Consider the following 26,822-nt stretch of genomic DNA (forward strand, 5'->3'; position numbering starts at 1 on the left):
AAGGCCTTGGGAGGCAGAACCTAGACCAAAGCAGGGGATGGAGGGAGAGACAAATTTGGCTTCACATAGAGAAGCATCTTGGGCAGATTAGAGAGGAAGAGAAAACAGCATGGGCTGTCCTCTGAGTGGAGTCAGTTCTTCATTCTGAGTTTCCCAAGGTGGAAGAAATCTTGGTAAAGAAGTCGTGGACGGGATTCTAGGGATTCTGAATTTCTCGACAATTCCTCGGACCAGAGAAGGCTCTAAAGAAGCAGCAGAGGGTGGGAGTAAAAGAAAGTAGCTTGACCAGCTCGAGGCTAGCTGTATCCTTTCCTCCTCCACTTGCACATTTCTACGACTGGGAATTTCTGATTTAACCTTGGGGACTGGAGTCCCGCCCACAAGTTGCCGGTTACCGTGGCGACGGAAGCGGTTGACCAGAGCCTTTAGAACAGGTTTAGCAGAGGGCAGCCAATCCCTTCAGGAACTGGGCGTGGCTTCGGTTACTGTGGCAGCGGGGACGCTTAGTCCGGGCCTGAGGCCAGTTTAGAGGCTAATGCTCCTCCCGTTCTTTGCATGGCACCCAAGAAAGAGAAAGGCGGGACAACCACCACTGGCTCTAAGATATGGGAACCCTCGCTCATAGCTGCACAATTCAACCAGGTATGCCCGGAACCCCGTAAATCCTCTCTGACCACCCCCCTACCCCGACTCCAGTGCTGAAAGCCCGAGCCAGACTCCAGGCGACGCTGCCAGGCTGGCCTTCTCTTCTAGACATCACCGCTGCCCCCTCGGAAAATTGTACTTGGCACCGCTCTCCCAGGACTGATGGTTTTGTTCACAAAAATCCTAGGGTCCCACCCGCAGGGAGCATTGAGGGAAGAGAAAAGGGGACTTGGGTTTCAAGAGGGGATGAAAGTGAGTGGTGGGGGAAGAGTAGAGGCTCTGACATCTCACCATCCTTTTCAGTGAAGGCATCCAGAAGGTACTCCGCAAATGTACTGGAGTTGTCTTTATGAACTATTCACTTTCTCCTGATTTCTCCTGAGGAAAAAATCCTGCTGACTCATTTGTAGCCTGGCACATAGTACGGCTTCAGTAAGAGCTGTATGAAAACAGACATGGAGTATCAATGCATTTGGTATCAGTGTATTTAATACAAAGGAGCCTTCTACAGATAGGAAAGGATGACTTTCTTATGCAATGCCCTAATACCACAGTATCAAACGTTTTGATGTATTTTGAAGGTAGTCTAGGAGATCAGAGTAGTGAGGGGTTGACTGCTAGACTCATCCATAGGATGACACAAAGGCAATCTATAACCCACCTGCCATCCATCACTGACCAGTTCTCCACTCTACTCATACCCACCACCTCCAGTGAGTTGGGCAGCCCAGTACCTCCTGTCATCTGCTGCCAGAAATTCACTTCAACACTAAGTTGTTTCTAAGTCAAAGATAACATTTGCAAGGAGGAATTCTGGGAATTCCGGGCTGCTATTCCAAAAACACCTTAAAAAACTGGAAAAAATTTTTTTTCATTTTCTATGCATATCTGTTGCACTAGAGAGTGAGTACTTAAAGGAAAAATACATCTGAAGTTTCATGATGTTCTCATGAGAGATTTCTATTTGTCCTTATTTTCCACTATTATTGTTTTTCCCTGTGAACAGTGATCCTGTCTGATATGAAATTCCACCAGATGAAGAATTTTGTGAAAGTAATTGAGATATTGCCGATTCTGACATGATGTCATGGAAATTGGGGTTATTTCTATAACCTTAGGAATGAAGGATGTCAACTCAGTAATTCCCAGTTACGTTCTCAAATTCTCAAAGATGTTTTTTAAAATAGTCTATAAAAGCACCCTCTCTTTTGCTTTTATAATTCAGTACTAGCCAAAATAATTTTTTCTCCATTTTCTTTGAAATTGTGTAGGCCAAGTTTGGGCTTGGAGAGAACATTTCTGCTTGAATTATAAACTGCTGAACAACAGAGTTTGATGGAGCTGCTGACATTGCATTAAGCTTTAGTGTTGCAAATATGAAGCTATAATTTTCCTAGTTGAATGGAAAACCTAAAGGCACTATTTTCCCTTATGATTTGAAAACCTGAAATAATATTCAGCTTTCTTGTTCCTGCCTAAACAATATAATTTCAATAAATCTTATATGTAATAGAAAGAATTTGGACTCAAAGAAATATGTAACTTTAACTACAACAAGTAAACTTTGGTCAGTTTGTTGAAATACAACAAACTGAAGGTTTTTTATTGCAGAGGGAAGGCAACTACCCTCCACCTCCTCTCATATTTTTTTCTCAGCTTGGTTTCATGTCTGATCCCAGAGGAAAATTCCCAAATTAAGCCTGAAGTCCAGTGCCCAGAGGCATGCCCTAACCACAATGTAATAGACTGAATTTGGGTTAAAGATGACTATAGATGTGTGAATTCCTTATTCATAGGGCCTAGCAAAGTTATTTGTACATATTGGGTGTGCAAAAAATGTTACTGCTTTAGTTTCCAGGGTTTCTTTCCATGGAGTTCTACCGCTGTGCAAACTGTGCTCCATTATATATGGTTGAGTATGTGTGTGTGACTCTGTGATTGTGTGTGAAGGGAGAGGGAAGTTTTCCTCTCAGTCTTCCATAAGCCAGTTTTTAGAATTAACTGATTAAATAGTCCTAATCAATAGTAAGTTTGAAGTCCTGTTTGCATGGACCAGCACTAGAGTTTACAGAAAATAAATAGGTTCACAACTTGGTTTTAGTAAATTTACTTTGGATCAGTATTTTGGGCTGTCTCTTGGAGGCTAGAATAATCATCAAATTTTCAGTACATTTTAGTTGGCTCTAAAACACAAAGTGATAGCAAATAATACAAGGCAGTCTATTTCTAAGCATTAGATGATTATATTTAGTCTAGAGGTTAGGAAGATCAAAGGGGGCTGAGATAGCCAGGAAATGCTTTTTAAGATATTTACCTTTATCTGAGTTCTGAAGAATAGGTAAAGTTTGAATAGGTAGAAAGCAGGAGGACAATTATTTTCAGAAAGGAGACCAATATGTGCCTTAAATGAACCTGGGACACTTAAATTGAAAGAGGAAAAAATGCAGGTTAGATACCTTCTAGGTATACATTGCTCGTAAATTAATTCTGTCAACCAAATGATCATTTACTAACTTTGTTATCCAAACATTTAGCTTGTTATTATATATGTGAATAGATAATATTGTTATATATGAATATATTACATTATTAGTGTATTGAACTGTCACACTTCAAATTAGGTAAATTGGTAATATTTAGGGACAAGACTATAAAAATGCATCTTAATGTTGTCTTGTATATGACATAGACATTATATTTATGGTATCTAGCAGCATTAAGTGTTAGAGATGCTTTGGTGTTATATAAATTAAAATCTTTTCATGCAACTGTCAAGGCAGCCTCTACTGGCCACAGTGAGGAACAGGTGTTAACCCAGGTCCTCAGTGATAAAAGGTGCTATCTGGAAGCATTTTGGTCTACGATATCTTTATTTGTATTTTTTATTGTGGTAAAACATACATATATCAAGAAAGTTATCACTCTAAATATTTTTAATGTACCGTTCAGTGAATGGCATGAAGTATCTTTACATTATTGTGCAACCATCACCACCTTCCATCTTCAAAACATTTTCATCTTCCTCAACTGAAACTATATCCATTTCCTAATTCCACTACCTCCCTCCCCCACCCAGCACCTGGAAACACCCATTTTTTTAATTGTGGATTTTTGTCCCAAAAATGTGGTCTTCAGAATTTGAGGAGTCTCCAAAAGTTTGAGTTGATTTAGAAATCTCATAGGTAGAGTGTGGTTTGAGATTTTGTTAATCTTAATTCTTCAGTTCAGTTCAGTTCAGTTCATTTCAGTCACTCAGTTGTGTCTGACTCTTTGTGACCCCATGAATTGCAGCACGCCAGGCCTCCCTGTCCATCACTAACTCCCGGAGTTCACTCAAACTCACGTCCATCGAGTCGGTGATGCCATCCAGCCATCTCATCCTCTGTCGTTCCCTTCTCCTCCTGCCCCCAATCCCTCCCAGCAATTCTTAAATACTTTCATATCCTTGGATGATTATATCTTTTCATTTATTCCAAGTTTAAGGTCTCATTTTTAGGTGTGGCAAGAAGAAAGCCATAACTTGTAAGACCAACTATTTGCATAGCAATTATTTCATTTGCTTACTGTGACCCACCATAGAAACTGTTAAAAAACAGAAAAAAAAAATTCTGGCAATCCACATATACCTTAACCCAGCCAGCCTCACTAATCAAACTGATCAAATTTACTGATTTCACTTTGTAAAGATGATTTTAGGTCCCTAATACCCTACTTAGGTATTGGACACTTACTGTCATTTACCTTACATTCATAAGATTTTACTTCTTGATTAAGCTTTTGATCCTTCTTTAATATAAATATCCACATATTTTAAAACATTTGTAAATATCTACTGTAATATATTTAGGTCTTTACTGAGACTCATGGGGTCTTGCTTTCAAAATTTATATATTTTCATTATCGGTGTATGTTTATCCCTTTCAAATGAATAATAATATTTGCATCAAAGGCACAGATTAATAATATACATGGTAATGCTGTCCTTCACAATACTCACTCAGAGGTTGAGGCTCCTGGGTTATTTGGGCTAACCTGCTTCTTTAAGAGATCTGAGGATTCAAGTATTTTAAGTTCTGGTTAAATTCTGGTCCAAAAATATGCAATGAATTGGCACGTGAGGGACCAGATTACAGATTTTCTCTCTAGTCCTTCTTCCTTAATAGAACTATATGTTATGATATAACTATAGCATTTAATATAGACCTTGCAATTAAAAAATATATTTGAAACCAAATTTAAGGAGAAATTTAAATACTTTGTTTCAAATTTCAAGATCTATACAAAATGCTATTAAGTGTGAAAAAATGCCTCCTTCTACTACCTAGAAATATGCCACATTTCCTGGTTGTGCCTGTGGAAATTTGGCTCCTCAGTGTCTCAGACCACCTTCATCTCTCCACTTCCCAATGCCTGTCAGTGGCACTGGAATCCTTAGTCACTGAAGTTCATCAAGAGTGAGTCATTGCTCTTCTTCTTCAGCTGGCCTCAAAGCTCTCTTAATATTTCCTTTAATATTTTCTCACTTTTGTCTCTTCCTCTCTTTTCTCAAGCCTTCATTCTTCATTTTGATCCCTGAATTTTTACAATAGCCCCTCACCTCTACTTATTATGGAGTCATCTATTTTTGTCACACCAAGCCTGTTTGTGAAACCAGTGGCCACTGTACCTTTCCTAAACACTGCTCACACTGTGTTCACTCCTCCATCAGAAAGCATCAGCGACTGTCTGTACTCTCAAAACCTAATCACCCTGGCTTCTTCAACCCTCTTTAAACTGGTCCCCGTTTAACTATCAAATTGAATTGCTCCAGGCAAGGCAGTTGTCTCCTTGAAGTACAGACACACGAAGGAGCCAATGAGCTGCTGGAGAAAGTTAGGCTCTCATAAAGCCATGCCTTGCAGTAAGCTTTCCTAACTACCCTAACCCACATTTATCTTCCCTCACCTTTGCTCTTGGCCCTGTCTTTTACAACTCAGTCCTTGGTTGCAAGTATGCCTTGAATTATTTGCTATCATTTCATGTTTTATAGAGCATTAAGTATCATGTGAGCTGCTTCACAGAAAAATCATATCTTATACTCCTTAAATCTACTCCACAATGACTAGCATGTTTCTAGGCACACAAACCCATACTCAAAATCTGTACAAAATTAATTCACTGACTTACTTTGGGATATGAAGAAACTTTTATTGTAGAAACCAGGACAGGACAGTTAGTAGACTAAGGAGCTGTTTCCAAGAGAAGAGGAAGGGACAGAAAACATTTATATAAAAAAAAGTATCACAACAGATAAATAGGCTGATTGTAGCAGTACCCCAAAAAATATTATGCAATGATTCCATTTCACTTCACAGAGATATTTCTCTGTCAACCAGGAGGCATTAAAGTGAAAGCTCTTTAGAACATATAGTTAGCGGTTGCTGCTGCTGCTGCTGCTAAGTCGCTTCAGTTGTGTCCGACTCTGTGCGATCCCAGAGACGGCAGCGCACCAGGCTCCCCTGTCCCTGGGATTCTCCAGGCAAGAACACTGGAGTGGGTTGCCATTTCCTGCTCCAGTGCATGAAAGTGAAAAGTGAAATTGAAGTCGCTCAGTCGTGTCTGACTCTTAGCGACCCCATGGACTGCAGCCCACCAGGCTTCTCCGTCCATGGGATTTTCCAGGCAAGAGTACTGGAGTGGGGTGCCATTGCCTTCTCCAAGTTAGCGGTTACTCCTCATTATATTATACATCAGCTGGGAAATAATACTTGTCTCTTATTAAACATAGCTTAGTGACAATTGCTGAGTTGTACACACTGGAAAAAATAGTAATGAAATTTCTGGGAGTCTGGAACAAAGCTTACACCTTGTAAAGGTTTGGAAAGTAGATAAGGGTTTTGGACAGGTATTGCTGAAATGTTTATATTCCAGACCTCTTAAATAAAGTTATAAAGTATAGAGATGCTAGGATGATAATAAACAGTCTAAGTAGGTTTGGGAGGAAAAATGTTCAGTTGTGCTCGAAACCATTATGAATGCAGTTTATCAAAAGAGAAATATGTTTTATTGGACAGAACCCTTGAATAATTTTTGAGAGGCAGTGGAGGATTTTTCAACTTTTTTGATCTTCAACAGTAACCTATTTCTCATGTTAATGTGTATTTAAGACTTACTGGAAATACTCATAATATGAGCTGAAGACTGATGTCTGGCAGCAAGCATATTTCTGAAATTGAGTTGGTTTTTATTACAATATTTTCTGAAATATGCTTTCACTGATATTTACAAAACAAATTGCCAGTTCGCACAAAGGTTGTTTTAATAAAAGCCAATGAAAGCAACTGAGTTGCTAGGAAGAATGTTAAGAGGGAAATGGACTTTTCATAACCTCACATTATAATTTCTCTTTTTGGACAAAAATGTATTATTTGAATGAGTTTGGAACCAAAGGGAGTTTGCATGTCAAAATATCTACCTGGATGTTATATGTGATCATTTTTATTGCAAATGAAAAATATTAAATACAAGTAAAATGTTAAGTGTTGCCAGTATGAGTTTGGCAGCGTACTAGGAAAATGTTAGTTAAGAAATGGTGAACGTTGATCATGTTTCAGCTCTAGCCATAGAAACCATCATTAGCTTCCAGTTACCCACAGGGTACAATGTGAGATAGTCTGCCTGGCTTTCACAACCCTGCCTAATTTGGTCTTTCTCTGCCCAAACATCTTTATCTTCCTTTGCTCCAGTTGAATGATCTTTGTGGTATCCCCAGGCACATGCTGACTATTCTCATGCAGTTTCCTGGCCTGAAGATCTCCCTGCCTCCATCCAACTTCTTCTCATTAAAACCCTCCCTTATATCTTCCAGGGCCTTCCCTGGTGGCTCAGTGGTAAAGAATCTGCCTGCCAGTGCAGGAGACATGGATTTGATCCCTGGATGAGGAAGATCCCCCAGAGAAGGAAATGACAACCCATCCCAGTATTCTTGCCTGGGAAATCCCATGGACAGAGGAGCCTGGTGAGCTAGAGTCCATAGGGTTGCAAAGAGTCGGACATGACTTAGGCACTAAACAACAACATATCTTCCAGAAAGGAGTTTAATCACATTATTCTGGCCCTTATTGACTTTCCTCCTTCCACTAAGCTACCTCAGTGATTGTTATCTTTAATGCTATCCTACTTTGAGCTATGGTACAATACTTTCAGTGTTACCTACTGTTCCTGCATTCTCTTACAACATTGCAAATCCCTGGAGGATAGCAAAAGATTAATATTTTTAATTCCCTCCCTCTTGCCCACAGCACCTAATAGTGATTAGTACATAGTGGTCTTCTACAAATACCTACTGAATTAAATTCATTGACTGGCTTTTACTGCCTCAATTTCCTGGCCTGTTTCCTTTTTTGATCTCCAGAATTAGTCCCAACTCATTGCTCATGAGAAAATCTCAAAGACTTAGTTTTGATACCCATAAAACAGAGACAGTGGTCATACCTCCTTTGCAGATATTAAAAAGATTGTTGAGAAGATTTAAAAACTTCTATCGTGTTATCTTAGATTCACACATCCAAACCCAGACTCTAGATTTTTCCTTTCAAACCTGTTCTCTCCCAAGTCTTCACCTTCTCATTGAAGGGTGTCACCATTCATTCAACAAGTCACTAGAGCCAAAGCCCTTGCATTCATTGTTCCTCCTCCTTTCCTGTATCCCATAATCAAGCTTTGCTGAATCCTGTTGGCTCTGCCTTTGAAACTGACTTATCATCTAGATCATCTCTTCTTTTGGCACCACCTGTACTGCTATCTTGTATAGCTACAAACAGCTCAAGAGTTTCAGAACTTAGCCTCTTTCTCCCATTTTCGCTGCCCTGTAGTCTGTCCTCATACAGCAACCACAGTGGTTCTTTTAACTACACTGGCCTTTTGGCAGGCTTTGAATCCATCAGCAAGAACACTACTACTTTACAGCCTTTGCTCTTGCTATGCCTTCTGCCTAGAATGACCCTTCTCAAGATGGTCACATGAGCCACTCCCAACTGTCCTTCGGAATTCTGTTCAAATATTGCTTTCCCTGACCTCCCTATGTAAACTACATCTTCACTCTCTATTCACTCAACTCTCGTTCAGTTCCTGACCTTCTACTTCATTTGTCTTAGTGTCTGTTTTCCCTCTTGTGATAGTAAGCTCTGTGAGGGCAGGGATATGTCTCACTCATTAATACATCACCAGCACCTGACATTTAGAGGGGCTCAATTATCTTAATTATCTCAATTAATTTAATTGTCTCTGGTTTATGTTTAATACATGGTAGTGAAAAGAAAATATTTATATTGATTTATTTGATATACATCTTTTATTGCATCATCTGGGTATAATGATGCAACTGGGTCTACAGTGAGTTACAACCGAAACAAAACATTTGGAACTTTTTTCAAAAAACTGTGGGCTGAAACTCCAGAAATTCCATTTCACCACTCTGGCACTGTTTTCATGTTAATGGTTCTCAGTGAAGCCATCTTTCTTGGTACCTGTTCAAATAGTTTGAGATATCACAGGTGCTGTCCTACTGGCACCCCCAGATCAACAAAAAACATTTAACTATTAATATCTTTAGCATCTTTAACAAGAAAAAGAAAAAGAAAAGACCCGAAAGTGAAGTCACTCAGATGTGTCTGACTGTTGGCGACACTATGGACTGTAGCCTGCCAGGCTCCATGAGATTTTCCAGGCAAGAATACTGGAGTGGGTTGACATTTCCTTCTCCAGGGGATCTTCCTGACCCAGGGATCGAACCCAGGTCACCCACATTGCAGGCAGACTCTTGACCATCTGAGCCATCAGGGAATTCTAGTGTTTTAGCATCTTGAGTTTTGCAAATAAGGTACTATTAAAGCACTTTTACATGAAACATTCAAAGTTTTAGCAATAGTAATTGAATGTGCTACTTTGATTTATATGTTTTCCTAAAGGTTTCCTTCTCCCTTCAGTAGATAAATGCTTTGCCATAGTCAAAGCTGTAAATCTACATTGCAGTGGTACACCCATATATTATTTTTTGAAGTTCAGCTGAGTATTTTATGTCTAAAAATGCTCACTTATGTTTAACTACATAGTAGGTTATGTTAAAAGCTTTGATGATATGTTTTTAAATGTTTTGCAATTACTTCATTGACACATTTTGATTAAAAATTTTGTTTCAGTTTTTTTAATGCATGAAACTGATTATATATTATGTTCTTTAAATTTTCCTTCATTAATTATTTCAAAATGTCCTTTTTGAAATTGTGAGCTTTAGCAAAACCTGTTTGCCATTCTGATTAAAAAAATGTGCTTGCCCATTCAACTTTTAACAACACAAACTTAAGAGTTCCATTTCCACCCAACATTTATATTATTTGCAATATAATCAAATTTAATTAATCAGATGTTTATGTTGAAAGAATTATGTTGTTTTGCACTTCAGAAATACAAACTATTTATTCATGTCATAATTATTTTTACATAGTATCAGAATATGCCTCAGATTATATTGATTATATTTTTCTTCTTTGATCTCCTGAAAAGTCAGAATACTTATCTATTCATGATACTTGAAAAAAATTTTAAAAACCTATCCAACTTTGAAGTCCTCTTCACTGTGGATTTCCATTTTAAACATTTTATATTATAAACTTATATAAACATAACATGTTATTAATATAAGTACATAATAAATAAAAATTATGTACACAGGAATTGAATGACACTATCATTTACAAACTGTAAAAACTAAGCAAGTCAGAAGCAATAGTTTGAGCTTGAGGAGGATGACTGGGGGTCCTCTGGAAGCCCAGAGTGCTTAGGGAAAGATGCACAATTTACCTTTGCTGCCTATCAGGACAAAGTCTAGACCATAAGCCATGCTGCAAAATTCCCCTCATGCTACACTGCTAAGGAACTCAGGTATCAATGATCAAAGCAACATCTTATACTGATCAGTTTGTACTAACAAGGCTATATTTTTCATTCCTAATTTTACCAATTTTTTCCTACCATCCAGCCTATAGTCCAGTTCACCCACTAGGTGGGCATACTTGTGTGTATCCAGGAGGTATCAGAACTGTCTCCTCTTCTCCCCTCTGTGTTCCCTCTACATGGCCACCCGTTTGTCCTTCTGTCCTGCCAATATGATCATGTCACATCCTGCTTCAATCTCAACCCTTACTATTACTTACTTGGCCCTTCTTCCGGGCTCCATTCCAGCCTCATCTTCCCTCCTCTGTCCCAGCCCCTGTCATACCTAACAATTCCACAACTCAAACCTGCTAGGTAATTCTGTGCCTTCATGTATATAGGATTTTTTTAGAATGCCCTTCTAAAAAAAGTCCTATATAAATCAGATGTACCTCCTCTGTACAACTAAGACTGACTTCCTATTTCCTATTTAAGTTCGCCATATTTCCACAGTACGTATGCATGCCTTGATGATGGTAATTATATTAGAGTTATTGGTGGATCTGCTCTCTCACTTGACTGTGCGCTTCTCAGGGACAAGTAGTGAGTCATATTGTCTTTGGGTCCCCTCTGTTGAATACACTCAGTCCTTCATAATTGGAGGAATGATGAAAACAAATGCAGTCATTCTTCCTGTTATACCACAACCACCCACCTTTAAATCACATTCTTCCTACCTTCCGTATTTTTTTTGCTGAGGTAAAACAAACAAATGGCAGTATTAAATGTTCACTCTAATGCCTTTTGGTATATGTACACACCAAGATCTAGAACATTTTCAGTCATATAGAAGATTTCCTCAAGCCTCTTCCAAACAATACCTACACCCCCAAGGAAATTAACTCTGTTCTGACTATTAACACTATTCTACCATCATCAATTACTTTTCCTGTTCTTAAATTTTATTTAAATGATACACATGAACTCTTTATGCTTAACATAAAGTCTGTGAAATTCATACATGTTGTTGCATTATAAATCATGTGTTCTTTTTGATGACTGCAGTATTCCATGTATGAACGTACTGTGATTTATTTGTGTATTCTCTTGCTGATTGACATCTGGGTCATCTCAATGACATTGGGACATTGCAGTTTGAGATATTACAAATGATACTACTATAAAATTCTTATATGGATTTTTCTTTGGACATATGTACTCACTTTCCTGAGTATGTAACTAGGGATGGAAAAGCTGGTCATAGGACAGGCATATGTTTAGCTTTAGTAGCTACAACCACAGAGTTTTCTAAAAGGATTGTACCCATTTATACCCCATTGCTACTGCTAAGTCACTTCAGTCGTGTCCAACTCTGTGCAACCCCATAGATGGCAGCCCCCCATGCTCCCCCGTCCCTGGGATTCTCCAGGGAAGAACACTGGAGTGGCTTGCCGTTTCCTTCTCCAATGCATGAAAGTGAAAAGTGAAAGTGAAGTTGCTCAGTCGTGTCTGACTCTTAGCGACCCCATGGACTGCAGCCTACCAGGCTCCTCCATCCATGGGATTTTCCAGGCAAGAGTACTGGAGTGGGGTGCCACTGCCTTCTCCAAGTTTATACCCCATTAGTAATATATGAAGTTCCAAGTCACTTATCACTCTTTTTAATTCCATAATTTTTTTTGTTCTGTATTTCTACTGTACTTCATATTGTTGTTGTTAATTGCTCAGCCGTGTCCAGCTCTTTGCAACCCCATGGGCTGCAGCACGCCAGGCTTCCCTGTCCTTCACCAGATCTATATGTTGAAACTAAATTCCTAATGTGATGGTACTAGGAGATGGGTCCTTGGAAGTAGAGCTCTCATTAAGAGGATTATTGCCTTTATAAAAGACACTCCAGAGAGATTCCTCTTTCTGCTATGTTACATTATAGTGAGAAGAGGGCCTCCATGAACCAAGAAGTGAACTCTCACTAGACACTCAACCTGCAAGTGCCTTGATATTGGACTTTTAATTCCAAAACTATAAGAAACAAAATTCTGTTTTTTAAAACCCCCGAAGTCTGTGGTATTCTGTTATGAGCCCACACAGACTAAGACATACTATAATAGTTCTCCCTCTCTGATCTAAATTTGTTCCAGTCATTCATCCCCACTGAAGTCCCTCCTACCCTATGGCCAGTTTGTTTGCCATTTTGTGACTCTTTCCAGCTATTCAGTCCCTTTCTAGGTTTTACGCTTAAAACTCAACACAGCTTTCCAAGTACAAAGATATTCTAGTTTTGTACAGCTGTAAGGTAATGTTTTCTATTTTGTTCCCACTTTTTTTCTAGATCTGGTGAGCCAAGGCCTTTTAACCAGAACCGCAGCACATTAAGCTGAGAGTTATGGGAAAGCATTAAACAGTCACCCTTCCTATAACTGATCATCAAAGCCTATGAGGTTTTTTTCAACGTTTCATAAAAGAAATTTCTTTTTTTAAAATTGAAGTATATTTGATTGACAGTGTTGTTTGAGTTTCTGGTATACAGTGAGGTAGTTCAGCTCTATGTCTATAGTCTTTGTCATATGCTTTTCCACAAGATATTAAATATAGTACCCTTTGCTACAGTAGGACCTTGTTGCGTATCTATTTTATATACAGTAGTTTGTATCTGCTAATCCCAATCCTAATATATCCCTCCCCTGCCCTTTTCCCCTTTGGTAACTGTAAGTTTGTCTTCTATGTCTGTGTGTCTGTTTCTGTTTTGTGAATAAGTTCATTTGTATCATATCTTCTTAGTTTCCACATATAAAGGATATCATATGATATTTGTCTTTCTCTTTCTGACTTAGTTAAGATAAAAATCTCTAGGTCCATCCATGTTGCTGAAAAAAGGCATTATTTCATTATTTTTTTATAGATGAGTGATATTTCACTGTATGTATGTACCACATCTTCTTTATCTATTCATCTGTCGATAGACATTTAATTTGCTTCCATGTCCTGGCTATTGTACATAATGCTGCCATGAACACAGGGCTGCACGTATCTTTTTGGATTAGTTTTCTCTAGATGTATGCCCAGGAGTGGGATTGCTGCATTATATAAAGCCTCTAAACTTCTAACTAGAGTTTAGATTATGTTTTCTTCAATGCATCTACTTACATTTTATACAATGAATGTCATTTGACACACGTGCCTGCTCAATTCAGAAAGCTTTGTCAAGTCTCCCTGCAGTGTTTAATTACTCCCTTGGCACACAGCGTCACTGTCAGTGTCTGCCAGTGAAGGCAAGGCAGAGTGGTAGAGGAAGGCCCATTGTCTGGGAATCAGGATGTGTTTTTTCCTTTATGTGACACCTTGACCAAGTCTCCATGCTATAGATTCCTTTTCCCATCTGCAAAATGAAGGAATTAGACAAAACGGCAATGAAAGAAACCGCCTAGCACCAAATTCTAAAAGCTTTTGTTTCACTGTAACTGTTTGCACATCTTGCATAAAGGTGGTTAAATAAGATATATACAAAGAAGGTCCTCCTCTCTGTTAATGCTTCTCCATCAAGAGAAGTGTCTGCTTAACCTTACCTTTGTTTTTAAGCAAGTTTTCTAACTCTGATGAAACATTTCCTCCACTTCCAAGGTAAGTCAGTATTTTTAGTATGAAAATTTGTGAAATGCTTTCTAAAATGAAGTCAGTCCTGTTTCCTGACCTTACCTCTTCTTTACCCTTCACAACCTTGATACTTTGTGTTAGTCCTCTTTGTTTTCTGCTAAATGTTACTATGGTATGTGGCCCTACGTGTTACAGCTAACATACCAGTTTCTCAGGCAGGGTATGTTGAATAGACGTGTGGGGAGTAAACCCCCCAAATTGTATAAATACCAGTGAAAAATCATCTGATATCAAAAAATGTATATGACTCTGTGTGTGTGTGTGTGTGTGTGCGTGTGTGTGTGTACGCGCTCAATTGCTTCAGTCGTGTCCGACTCTTTGAGACCCCATGGACTGTAGCCCACCAGGCCCCTCTGTCCATGCAGTTGTCCAGCCAAGAATACCAGAGTGCATTGCCATGCCCTCCTCCAGGGGATCTTCTCGACCCAGGGGTGGAATCCAGGTCCTACATTTGCATTACAGGTGGATTCTTTACCCACTGAGCCACCTGGGAAGCCCTTATGACTCCATATATGTATTTAATAATTGAGTTTTGGTTAAACTAGTTTAAGGTTAGGAATATTGTCTTCAACTACCTCTGTTGTCTTAAAAAATTTTATTTATGTATAATTGATTTACAGTGTTGTGTTAATTACTGCTGTACAGCAAAGTGACTCAGTTATACATTGGCATACATTCTTTTTCATATTTTTTTTCATTATGTCAGCCACCTCTGTCTTTGCATAAGTATTTAGGTAACTGAACAGGGATAGAGTTTCATTATTCACACATTTTATTGTAATCACAATAATGCATTAGATAGTGTTTATTATTCAACTTGTCATGCATACCTTATAAATTTAGCAGCAACCTAGAAAAATGTTTGTGGAAAAATGATTTATTAGGACCAGATTTTCAGCCTTTGTGATGGAGATAATTGTGGATGTGTTATTTTACTCTTTGACATGAAGATGTCACTTTTGCTCGGAAGGGTATATGCTCTAAAATATATTTAAAGCAATGATCTGTTTTTCTGAAGAAACTTGTTTAGCTTAATCTCTCTGGTGTTTAGTAACTAGGAGCAATCATGTGTGAGACCAAAGGTCTTGATCATGTGGAACAGAATTTGCAGTCTAAGAGTTAGACAATTAAAATACTGTGAGGGAAACATGAAATGATTAAATTGATGTCTCTGAAAAAAATTAATAGGTTATAAATGGAAGAAGGTTTTGGAGGCTTGCATAGACCCAGTAGGAAGTATTTTCAATAGTCTAGGTTTGAGGTAGTTATCGGTTGAACTAGATGAATTGTCATGAGAATAAAAAAAGAAGTGACAGATTCAAGAGTTTCTAGAAAGAAAGTAACTGATTGTATATCCAAAAGGAGAATGGAGGAGGATTTGAAGTAGGATGACTGGGGAAAATGACAAGTCTCAGAAACTGACAAATTTAGCTAATTGAACTTAGGTGATTTTTATTGTTTGTGAAAGGGCCAGGGGAGGGAGTGATTTTATCTGTGGTGGATCACACAGTAAAGAATCCACCTGCAATGCAGGAGACCTGGGTTTGATCCCTGGCGTGGGAAGATCCCCCGGAGGAGGAAATGGCAGCCCACTCCAGTATTCTTGGCTGCGGAATTTCATGGACAGGGAAGCCTTGTAGGCTACAGTCCATGGGATCACAAAGAGGTGGACATGACTGAGCAACTAACAGAACAACAAGAGGCATAAAGAACTCAGCTTTTAGACATCCTGAGTTTGAGATGACTGTAAAACATCAAAGTAGAAATTCATCAGAAAATCCAAAATATGGACTGTAGTTCACAGGCCATGTTTGGAGACATTGACTCAGGGATTGTCAGTAGAGAGATGAAGTGGATGCCATGGGAGAAGCTAGAATATCCAACAGAGAGAAGCACAGACGTTTCTATGAAATATCTAGAGGTCCTCATTTATGAGACAGAAAGAAAAGAAAGAGCCTGGTGGCCAGAGAAGCAACAGCCAAAGGTAGAAAGACAGAGTAAGGACAGGGTGGTATCTTGGGAATCAGGTCAGAGAAAGGGACACAAAATGGCATTTGAATCCTTCCCTATGGAGATCTAGGTAGAACAGGGCCAGGCAACCATACTTGGTGATGAGAACACCACTGGTGATCTTCAAGGATGCAATTTCAATAGAGTTGGTGGTGGTGATGGTGGTGGTGGTGATGAGAGAAGGAGGAAGGAGGGAGCAAGATGGGAGGCATGTGTCTTATCAGGAGGTGGGCCTCAAGTCCCATGTTTGGGAAAATTTAACTCTGAATAAAAGAAGATCATATGGAAAATGTGTATGGCAGTCCTAAAGCAGGTTGGAAAAGAATTTCCAGACACAGAGCATTACAGAAAGGAGTGAATTTATTAAGAACAAAGAGCAGAGATAATGTGGAAGCTGCGAACATAGCAGGCTGACCTCTTGAAAAACCAGGGAGAGTTGACATTTTTTGTGGGCTAGTAGCCAATTTTTATAGCCTCAAGACAAAGAAAATTCCTGCCCGAAGGGTAGCATTAAATGATTGGTTGGGTGCTACAGGGTGAGTACAGGGGTGGGCATTTTTGCCTAATTTGGGGTCAGGAAGCTGGCTGGTAAGGATCAAGGGGTTTTGGCAGTGGTTGCAATGGGGCTTAGACAATTTTAAAGGTGACCTTGCTTCTGGGCTCCGCTTCTGTGGCCTTGATGCGAGGCCTTGCACCTGTGGCCTTGGGATAGGATTCCACAAAATAGTTAGTGGGAAGACTGGGATTAGGTGGAGATAGCTATGCATTTGTGAAATGGGAGGGAGAGGAATTGGGAAGAAGGGATTGAAAACTGAAGGGGGATAAGAGGATTGAAGGAACCAAGTTCGAAAACAGGTAAAAGGAAAGGGGGTCATTTGCTGTAGTACAGGAGAGAAAGGGTCAGAATCTCTCTCTCAGCCCAAGAAAAGGAGCAAGTCCTCAAGACTGGTGAAGGAAGATCTTAGACAAAAATATGAAAAGGGGAAGAAACTTGGAGAGCCTTGGTCTTCTGAAGAGGTGGAAGTGGGGCCACTGTGTAGATAGAAAGTGAATGAGCAAGAGACACCGACAAAGAATTCCTTCCATTTCTTCAAATGGCAGCTTCCCATGAGGCAGGGAGATAAGACACAGGGAGGATGTGATGCATCATAGAACCCACATCATTTTACATAATGACTGTTCACATGCCTGCCTCCCTTACTAGATTATGGGTCTTTTGAAGGCAGAGACTTCTTTCTAGTACTTTTTGAAGTGCAAGAAAGCACACAGCGTGATATAAAAGCACATTTGTACCATCGTGATGGTTTCTAGTTTGTCTTTCTTTATTTTTTTAAATAAACACTGGGAAAAGAATGGAGAAACACTTTGTCCTTATTTTCATCTCCTGTTCCATTCCTTTCTCTCTCCTCCTAGAAGCAAACACTATCATGAATGAACATCCCCTCAGCCTGTGTATCTATTTATCTGTATCCATTAATATTCTATAATACTTTTACTGTATGATTTTGAAATTTTACACAAATGGTTTCATACTATGCTTGCCAATTATGCAATTTATCTCTTTTTTTAAAATTAGTTTTGAAGTCTCACCATGTTGAGAAATATAGTCTTAGTTCCTTTCCTTTAATTTCTTGTATTTTATTAATCTTTGCATCCTCCATCTCCAGGGTAGCATAGGTACCCACATAGCAAATGTTATTAGGGAATAAATTAGGGCAAATAATATCATAAAAGAAACAGATACTTTGTATAGCTCTTTGTTATGAAATACTTTTAACTATAATCTCTTTTCTCTGTCATTGTGTATGTTCTTCCCCAGGCTAATGCTTTTTAAGGAGAGTAATTATGCCTTACGCCAGTGCATTCTATTCATAATGCCTACTTCACTGTTCGGCACGTAGTGAAAGTGAAAGTCGCTCAGTTGTGAAAGTCGACTCTTTGCCACCCCGTAGACTATACAGTCCATGGAATTCTCCAGGCCAGAATACTGGAGTGGGTAGCCTTTCCCTTCTCCAGGGGATCTTCCCAACCCAGGGATCAAACCCAGGTCTCCTGCATTGCAGGCAGATTCTTTACCAGCTGAGCCACAAGGGAAGCCCAAGAATACTGGAATAGGTAGCCTATCCCTTCTCCAGGGGATCTTCCCAACCCAGGAATCGAACCAGGGTCTCCTGCATTGCAGGTGGATTCTTTACCAACTGAGCTATCAGGAAGTCCATTGTAACTGCTCAGTAAACAGTGATTGAATGAGTGACTCTTTACTGTAAGTATTATTTTGTGAAAGTCTAAATTCTGAGTACATAAATGTTTTTTCAAGACCATGTGGTTGCAATCAGGACTAATAATCAGGTTTTCTGATACTAAATCCAGTGGTCTTTTCATTTTACTATTGAAAGAGCTATTGTAAGGCCTATATTAGGAAATCAATAGGAAAGAAATAATTATAATGAATTATTGCCCTGATATAACCAATAAATAGACTCCAAGTACCTGTGTAAGGGGAAAATTAATAACCATAACCAGGTGTAAGGCCTTGAAATTTATCATAAGCATTAACTTTCTTCTATTTTATCACATGGTCATTAAACCACGTGAGATCCATATAGTAAAGGAGATAGGTGAGTTATGAGGACGTACAGGATTACAGGAGTGAAGGATTAGGCAGGAAGCAGTTTTACTAAAGTATGACTCTTTTGCTGAGGATACTGGTAACCTAATTTCCTTTGATGACATACTAGTGTTTGTCTCCCCTTCTGGGTTCAGTGATGCCTCCGCTCCTGACTCTCCTCCCCCTCACTTTCTTGACCATCTCCCAAGAAACCCTTCCCTCAAACAGGGAGAGTTGAGTGGAGATCTGAAGGAAATGACAAGAGTTCTAGGAAAAAAGATCTCCGGAACTCCTTCAGACACCCCCCACACTCTAATCTGTCCTCTCTCTAGTCTGTATTAATATCGATTGATACTTTTAACATGAATTGGAGGTTTGACCCCAGTTTCCTCACTCAGAAGCAGGTCTCCATCACCTCTTGCCTTCCTGGAACAACTCTTGGGTCCTGGGCAGCCATTAAAGTTGCTGCTGCTGCTACTGCTGCTAAGTTGCTTCAGTCATGTCCAACTCTGTGCTATCCTATAGACAGAAGCCCACCAGACTCCCCCATCCCTAGGATTCTCCTGGCAAGAACACTGGAGTGGGTTGCCATTTCCTTTTCCAATGCATGAAAGGAAAAGTGAAAGTGAAGTCACTCAGTTGTGTCCGACTCTTAGTAACCCCATGAACTGCAGCCTACCAGGCTCCTCCCTCCATGGGATTTTCCAGGCGAGAGTACTGGAGTGGGGTGCCATTGCCTTCTCCTATTAAAGTTGGGATTGCTGCAAAGAACCAGCTCTGGAGAGCAACGCACCCTAACTCCCCTGACAGAGCAACTGGGTGGTCAGTCTGCACAGAAAAAGGCCTTTTAAGGAACTTATTTTGAAGTATAAGCACTATTAGCTCACTTTCAGACTCATATCTTGGTCATTTGGGGGCATCCTTTACAACTTGTTACATTTAGAGTGTTGGTCACTTCAGTCATGTCCTACTCTTTGCAACCTGTGGTCTGCAGGCAGCCAGGCTCCTTTGTCCATGGAATTCTCCAAGCAAGAATACCGAAGTGTGGGGAGCCATTCCCTGCTTTAGGCGATCTTCTTGACCCGGGGATCGAATCCAGGTCTCCTGCATTACAGGCGGATTTTTTACCATCTGAGCCACAAAGGCAGTCCCACATAAAGGACATTTAACCATACCAATTTAACAAACGCTTGTTGAGGAGGACTCTGCCTCTTTTTTTGTTGAATTGAGTCAGGACACAGATTGTTTGCCACACCTCTTGCTCAAGATGCACTCTTACAGTTTTCCTGACACCCCCAGTGTTCAGATAGATGCAACATTCCCTCCTCACATAACAAAAACTCAGGCACTAGAAGATCTGATCTCAGCCAGGATCATACATGCACACCCCTTCTTCCCATAACATAATCTGAAGATCACAGTTTAAGGCTTAAAAATCAGATCAGGTCGTCAGAGAATTTTTGTTCTGCTTCTAGGTATCAGAGATCATACAGGGAATGAAATTTGATTACCACAACACTGACATTTCTTGGACACTTTCTTGAATTTGGGGTCAAATAGGATAGAGGGCTGGTAATCAGGACAGTCTTATATCCTTGTGATAATCAGACGCATCCTTAGATGTTCTGCACTCACTCAAGAAGGACATAGAAATTAAGCTGTATTAGTGACTTTGTAGTGAACAAATAAGTGAGATAACCCTAACCAAGAAGCAAATGTGGGGCATGGATAGCTCATTAGAAAGAGCATCAGCTGTTTATTTTGAAGTCTTAATGCCAGATCCATACAAGTTCATGAATTAGGTCCGATGCCTAGGGAATAAACGGCATTTAATTAGAGAAAGGAAAATGGAAAAAGAAAACAGAAGGAAAGGGCTAAAGTAGAGTAACTGGGACTTCCCTGGTGATCCAGTGGTTAAGACTCTGCACTCCCAATCCGGGGGGCATGGGTTCGATCCCTGGTCAGGAGATTAAGATTTTCACAGGCCACATAGCAAGGCCAAAAAAGTAAAACTGAGTAACTAATGAGCTCATATTGAGTCTCGAAAATATATCTTTAAAATATATCTTAATATTTAGGAACTTCCCTGGTGGTTCAGTGGTTAAGAATCTGCCTTGCAATACAAGGGGCACATGTTTGATCCCTGGTTCGGGAACTAAGATCCTGCATCCTGTGGAGCAACTAATTCTGAGCACCGCAACCACTGAAGCCCACATGCTCTCGAACCTGTGTGCCACAACTAGAGAGTCCATGTGCTGTGCAACAAAGGAGCCCGGGTGGCACAAATGAGACCCAAGGCATCCAAGTAAATAAATAAATATTATATATATACACACACACACACACACATATCTTAGTTTTTAATGTGGAAGATAGTAACTCAACACTGAAGGGACTCAAGGAAGGCACATAAGGGTCTCATGTCTGAGGAGGGAATTGATGAAAGGTTGTAGCCTTTAATATCTGATGATGAAAAGAGATCTTTCTTTGGGGTGAGTCCCTGATTCCAATTTTACATTTGTGGAGCAATTAGCAGGACGCCTCTTGGCTTTGCTTGGTCTCCTCTGTTAGAAGAATGCCTCTGATATGTAATATTTGTTTCAAAACCCAAAGAAGCTTGTTTCCTTTTGAGGTTTGCCTTACTTTTTATGCTCTGAAGTTCATTTTGGACCTCAGATTTTGCTCCAAGCAATAAAACTGGTTGGCTTGTACTAACATAATGGAGCCGTAATTTTAGCCAACTCTGGGGGGCGGGGAGATAGTTAAGGTGTGTAGTGGTTTCTGTGGTTTCTGTGTGGAGTAGAATTCCCTGCAAAGCTTTTCCATGTGGTGTTTTAATAGCTGTCTTAAAACTCTCTGATGCATGGAGCAAAACTGAATTAGACTCACGTGCTAGATTGCTGGGATGGGCCAAGAAACCAGAGAGACAAAAGAGCAACAATCAAACAGCCTAAGCTCAGAGGCTGTCGGAAGATCTTCAGGACATATCCAAGTTGAAAATTAAAGACATGATCACCTGATTTAACCCATTTTTGCAGGACTTTCTAAGGAAATTTTGAATTTTTTCTTTACAGGTATTAATATTTTATTTTGCATGGAATTTTACAACTTACAAAATGCTTCAGTATATATGAAGCATTTTGTAAGTTGTATATATATATAATATATGTGTATATATGTAATATATATATATATACACATTTATTTATTGTGTATATACAACAATCTTTGGAAGTTTGTGTTATTAGATCTGTTTTTATAAATGAGAAAACTGTCACAAAGATAGATCCAAGGTCGTTTGGCTGAGAAACTACAGAGGCGGAATTGGATACCATCTCAAAGCTCTGCATATTTACACCAGAACTTCAATAATTTTAATTAGTGATCGTATTTAATTCATGAAGCAAGGATCACCAGACAAGTACTGTGCATACACAGAAAAGATGTTTCTGGACTGCTGAGTTCTTATCAATGAATATAAGGCATTGTGCTGCTGCTGCTAAGTCACTTCAGTTATGTCCAACTCTTTGCGACACCATGGACTACAGCCCACCAGGCTCCTCCATCCATGGGATTTTCCAGGCAAGAGTACTGGAGTGGGGTGCCATCACCTTCTCCATAAGGCATTGTAGTGTTGTCTAAACTGCAAGAGAATATACTCCTCCTTTCATTCAAATGCTCATTAATCTAGAGACATGGTTCCCTCCAAAGTGCTAAGTGTAGCTGATAAAATGCCATGTACTTAGTTGGCATTCCCATATTAAGAATGTGTGAAAATTCTCTTTAGTGTGTGGTTTTGGCTGCTAAGTTCCAGGAACATTTATTGAATGTTACTATATGCCAGGCACATGGGCACAGGAGGAAGTTATCTAGGTGATATGATTCTAGCGAAGCCTTTTCCACTGCCCCAGCCCATTGCCTAAAATACCTTCCTCAGCAGGGCATCCCTTTGAGTTAGTCCAGGAGTCACTGTGATTCCTTTGAAAACTGTAGGTAGCTTGGAAAGAAGAAAATACTTTAAAATTTTTTCTTTTAATTTTACCAAAATCTTGGGGTATATTTATTTATCCAGTTAGCAAAATCAACTATTAAGACTCTGAGTTGAATAGGAAGTGATGTGGATACTTTTATTCTACCCAAGAGAATGGATGGGGAATTCTAGAAATTCACCCATCAGGACACAGGGGAGCCAGAATACAGCAGCAACAGGTCTTATCCAGAGAGAGGGTTGCCCTAAGGGTCTTTATCCAGAATAAACTTCAGTCACTTTGCTTTTTTCTTTTTTTAACTTTTATTTGCATCTATTTTTTGCAGCATTTATTTCCAGGCCATAAGTTTTTGTTTCTTCAGTTTCTTCTGAGCTATCTTTTACTTCTGTGCAACCTCCTCTTCTGGTTTAGGAACAATCTGTTCTTTTTCTGTAAGGATAATCTCAATGTGGCCAGGAGGGCTCATGGAGGAATTGATCCGACCAGGAGGTCTGTAAATCCTGCACCCGCGGGGCTTTGTTTCACTTGGACCTGCTCAATGACCAGAGAATCTACATCTATGCCCTAAAGTCCAGCATTAGTCTCTGCATTTTTGAGCATGTGCAGTAAAACTTCGGCACTTTTTTGGGGCCACCAACCCTTCCCATCCAGACCCACTGTTCGGCCTGTGCACACCTACCAACTCTACTGTTTGTAACAACGGACTGCTGCTAAAGTCACTAGTACCGAACAATGGACTAGCACGTGTTGTTTCTTTAAAGTGACATCTTTCAGATACTTGGTGGCTTTTTGGATATGCATGCCCTTAATGGCCTGGGTGACTTCATGAGTGTTCTTAAAGTGAACACAAAGAACCCTTGATTTGCATGATTTTGTGGCGTTTTCTGGGTCAAGTGAATAGCGCACCATTTTTAGAGGTCAGCTCAGGCCACTTACCAGAAAAGCTCACTTTGCTTTTGTTTTAAAGATCTAGTCCTACCTGATATCAGTATTTCAGATCTGGATCCATAAGATTAAGCAGGTGAGTATTTGCAATGCAAATATCAAACATTTGATCCAAGTTCTTCAAGTAAGCAGGTCCCCATCTCTAATGAAAACTAGCCTGGTACCCAGTCTTCTGTGTATGGCTGTTTCAGAACTCATCCTGTTCTCCGTCAGCCTCTGTACTCATTTAACTCTGCTGCTGCTGCTGCTAAGTTGCTTCAGTCGTGTCCGACTCTGTGCGACCCCATAGACGGCAGCCCACCAGGCTCCCCCGTCCCTGGGATTCTCCAGCAAGAACCCTGGAGTGGGTTGCCATTTCCTTCTCCAATGCATGAAAGTGAAAAGTGAAAGGGAAGTTGCTCAGTCGTGTCCGACTCTTCGCGACCCCGTGGACTGCAGCCCACCAGGCTCCTCCGTCCATGGGATTTTCCAGGCAAGAGTACTGGAGTGGGTTGCCATTGCCTTCTCCATTTAACTCTAATCCCTGTCTTTTCAAAGCTGATGATGGGTTGACATCTCTGACAGATCTGCGCCAAGTACAAAATGATTTAAAGCCTTCTCCTGCCTCACACTCACATTCTCTCCCACAGCTCCCAAAATTCTATACCTGTAGAGTTTTAAATATACTGTGTTCATGATTTTTTACCATCTCTTCCAAAGACCTAAAATATTTTAAAAATATATTAATTAACAAGTTTATTGTTATCAAAAGAAAACTGTTTTACAAATTGTCACTCATGAGGCAGCTGTTGATATTGTTTGATTTTTTTCTTGGTTCACCCATAAGTTTTCCACACTTGAAACAGCATGTATGGGATAACTATGTTTGTTCTAATGACTAATGCAAGGAAAACTCCCAAAATAATATCCATCATGATGGCTTTGATTATTGCTAAGTGCTGTGCCGAGAAAGGCTCTCTATAGATTTTCTCATTCAATCTTTAAAACAATCCCAAGCGCAGATCTGTCAGAGATGTCAACCCATCATCAGCTTTGAAAAGACAGGGATTAGAGTTAAATGGAGAAGGAAATGGCAACCCACTCCAGTGTTCTTGCCTGGAGAATCCCAGGGATGGGGGAGCCTGGTGGGCTGCCATCTATGGGGTCGCATAGAGTCAGACATGACTGAAGTGACTTAGCAGCAAGGTACTGTATTTGCCCTTATTTATACATGAGGCACAGAGAAGTTAAGTAACTTGCCCAAGGATGCACAGCTTGTTCAATGAGCTTCAAAAACAGGCATTCTGTATCCTGAGGCTAGGCTCAAAGATCACTATGCCACAATGACCAATGCCTTTCCAAGGGGCCACCAGAGTATGAGGGAGCTTCATCACCTGTGGGCAGGGAGTAGTGGGGACCTCCCACAGCAACAGCCACAGTGCTCAGGTCCTGAGTGAGGAAGTAACCCTTGAGATGGCCAAGAGGAAAGGAGAGCCTTGGAGTGGGTTGGCCCTGCTTCTACCACAGTGGCCTCTCTGTCCTTACCTCGTCACCTGCTTTTTATAGGCCCATTTTGAAGGATAGTGCTAAAGGCCCAGCCACCACTGAACCAGCATCAACAGACATTTAATTATGAATTCACATGGCACATGGCTGCACAATGTGTATTAGGGGCAGGAAGGGGGAGGATGGAGAAAATCTGCTTTGCCCTTCAGTATTTTCTCAGCGACAGCCTTGGCCTTTTAAGTCAAGATCAGCTCTGAGTCAGTCTCAGACCCACAGACCTTCCTGAGATGGGGCCACAGTGTGCTGCTAAATATTTAATAACCTGCTCTTCAGGAGGGAAGCTCTGATTCGTAGCATTGCTAGTGCCATAGTGTAAATGCTCCCACCGCAGCAAATTTCAGGCTATCAACACAGCCTCACTGAATAGAGTCAGGAAGCGCGGTGGGCAATCTGATTCAGCACACTCCTGGATGAAGTCAGAAAATTCGGCCAAAGCTGATTTGTTAGAAAAGACCCTGATGCTGGGAAAGATTGGAGGCAGGAGGACAAGGGGACAACAGAGGACAGGATAGTTGGATGGCATCACTGACTCAATAGATGTGAATTTGAGCAAGGGTCCAGAGATGGTGAAGGGCAGGAAAACCTGGTGTGCTGCAGTCCATGGGGTCTCAGAGAGTTGGACACAACTGAGCGACTGAACAACAATGATGATGACCACACTCCTGGACGAAGTCAGAGTGTGTTCAGAGAGGGTGGTGTTACTGTAGAAGACAAGAATCAGGTGTACATTCTGGACTTAGATGACCCATTTTATGTGTGGTTTCTTCTCTCCCCACCCTACTCTGATACCTTCCACCCTAAAATCAAGCCCCTAAGAATGTCAAAGGCATCTTAAAAGAGAAAGGAAGCATAGAATTTGCAGCCCATAGGCAATAGGTGAAAGGGAAGAGGGAACTGCCCACCAATGGCCTTTTTGATGGGAGATGGGAGAAAGTAGGAAGAAGGACAGAGGTGGGAGGAGTCGTTTTTTAGTCAGCACGTACGTGTATGTGATTCTCTGGCTTTTCCCTCCTCTCAGAAAGAGCTGCCTCCTTCCCCTAGCTGCCAGTCTGCCTACTGGTCTAAGTCACTCCCAGGAAACAGGTCTTAGCAGGGGGATGGCTTAGCAGGGTTTGGCTTCCCACACCCTTGTTACTGACCCCTGATATGAACCATGTTAGATCAGATCCAGTCTGTTTTCCTCCCAAAGGACTTCAAGGCTAGGGACTGTAGGTCCTGCTCAGCCCTGACATTCTAGGGCTTTATGATTCCCAGGGTCAGATTTCTTTCTAAGCATCTTCTCTGTTGATTAACAGATATTTACACAGAGAGAGCCCTGCTCTGTTTTACATTCACTGCTGGGCACTATGAGCTCCAAAAGCACATAAAACAATGTTTCCAATCTAAAGGGCTTACAGTCTCCTTGAGAAAATGTGACAGTTCTGTGAAATAATTCCTAAATAAGGAACACTTATAACAGCATGGTGATGAGATGCCAAACTGTAGCCTTTATAATAAATTGTGAGAAACCTATAATT

At 40.3% G+C, this 26,822-nt stretch overlaps 1 protein-coding gene across 4 annotated transcripts in view; it reads left to right on the top strand.

Annotated features, from left to right (window-relative positions):
* Positions 1 to 459: 459 nt before the first annotated feature.
* The window catches only part of SPAG17 (sperm associated antigen 17), a 254,113-nt gene continuing 227,750 nt past the window's right edge, over positions 460 to 26,822 (top strand). For all 4 annotated transcript variants that reach the window (XM_070785824.1, XM_070785828.1, XM_070785827.1 and 1 more), the window contains exon 1: positions 460 to 642. In XM_070785824.1, coding sequence (XP_070641925.1) covers positions 556 to 642 — 87 coding nt within the window. In that variant the 5' untranslated portion in view covers positions 460 to 555. The remainder of the gene's footprint in view (positions 643 to 26,822) is intronic.

The sequence above is a fragment of the Bos indicus genome, chromosome 3, assembly GCF_029378745.1.
Source record: "Bos indicus isolate NIAB-ARS_2022 breed Sahiwal x Tharparkar chromosome 3, NIAB-ARS_B.indTharparkar_mat_pri_1.0, whole genome shotgun sequence".
Classification (NCBI taxonomy): domain Eukaryota; kingdom Metazoa; phylum Chordata; class Mammalia; order Artiodactyla; family Bovidae; genus Bos; species Bos indicus.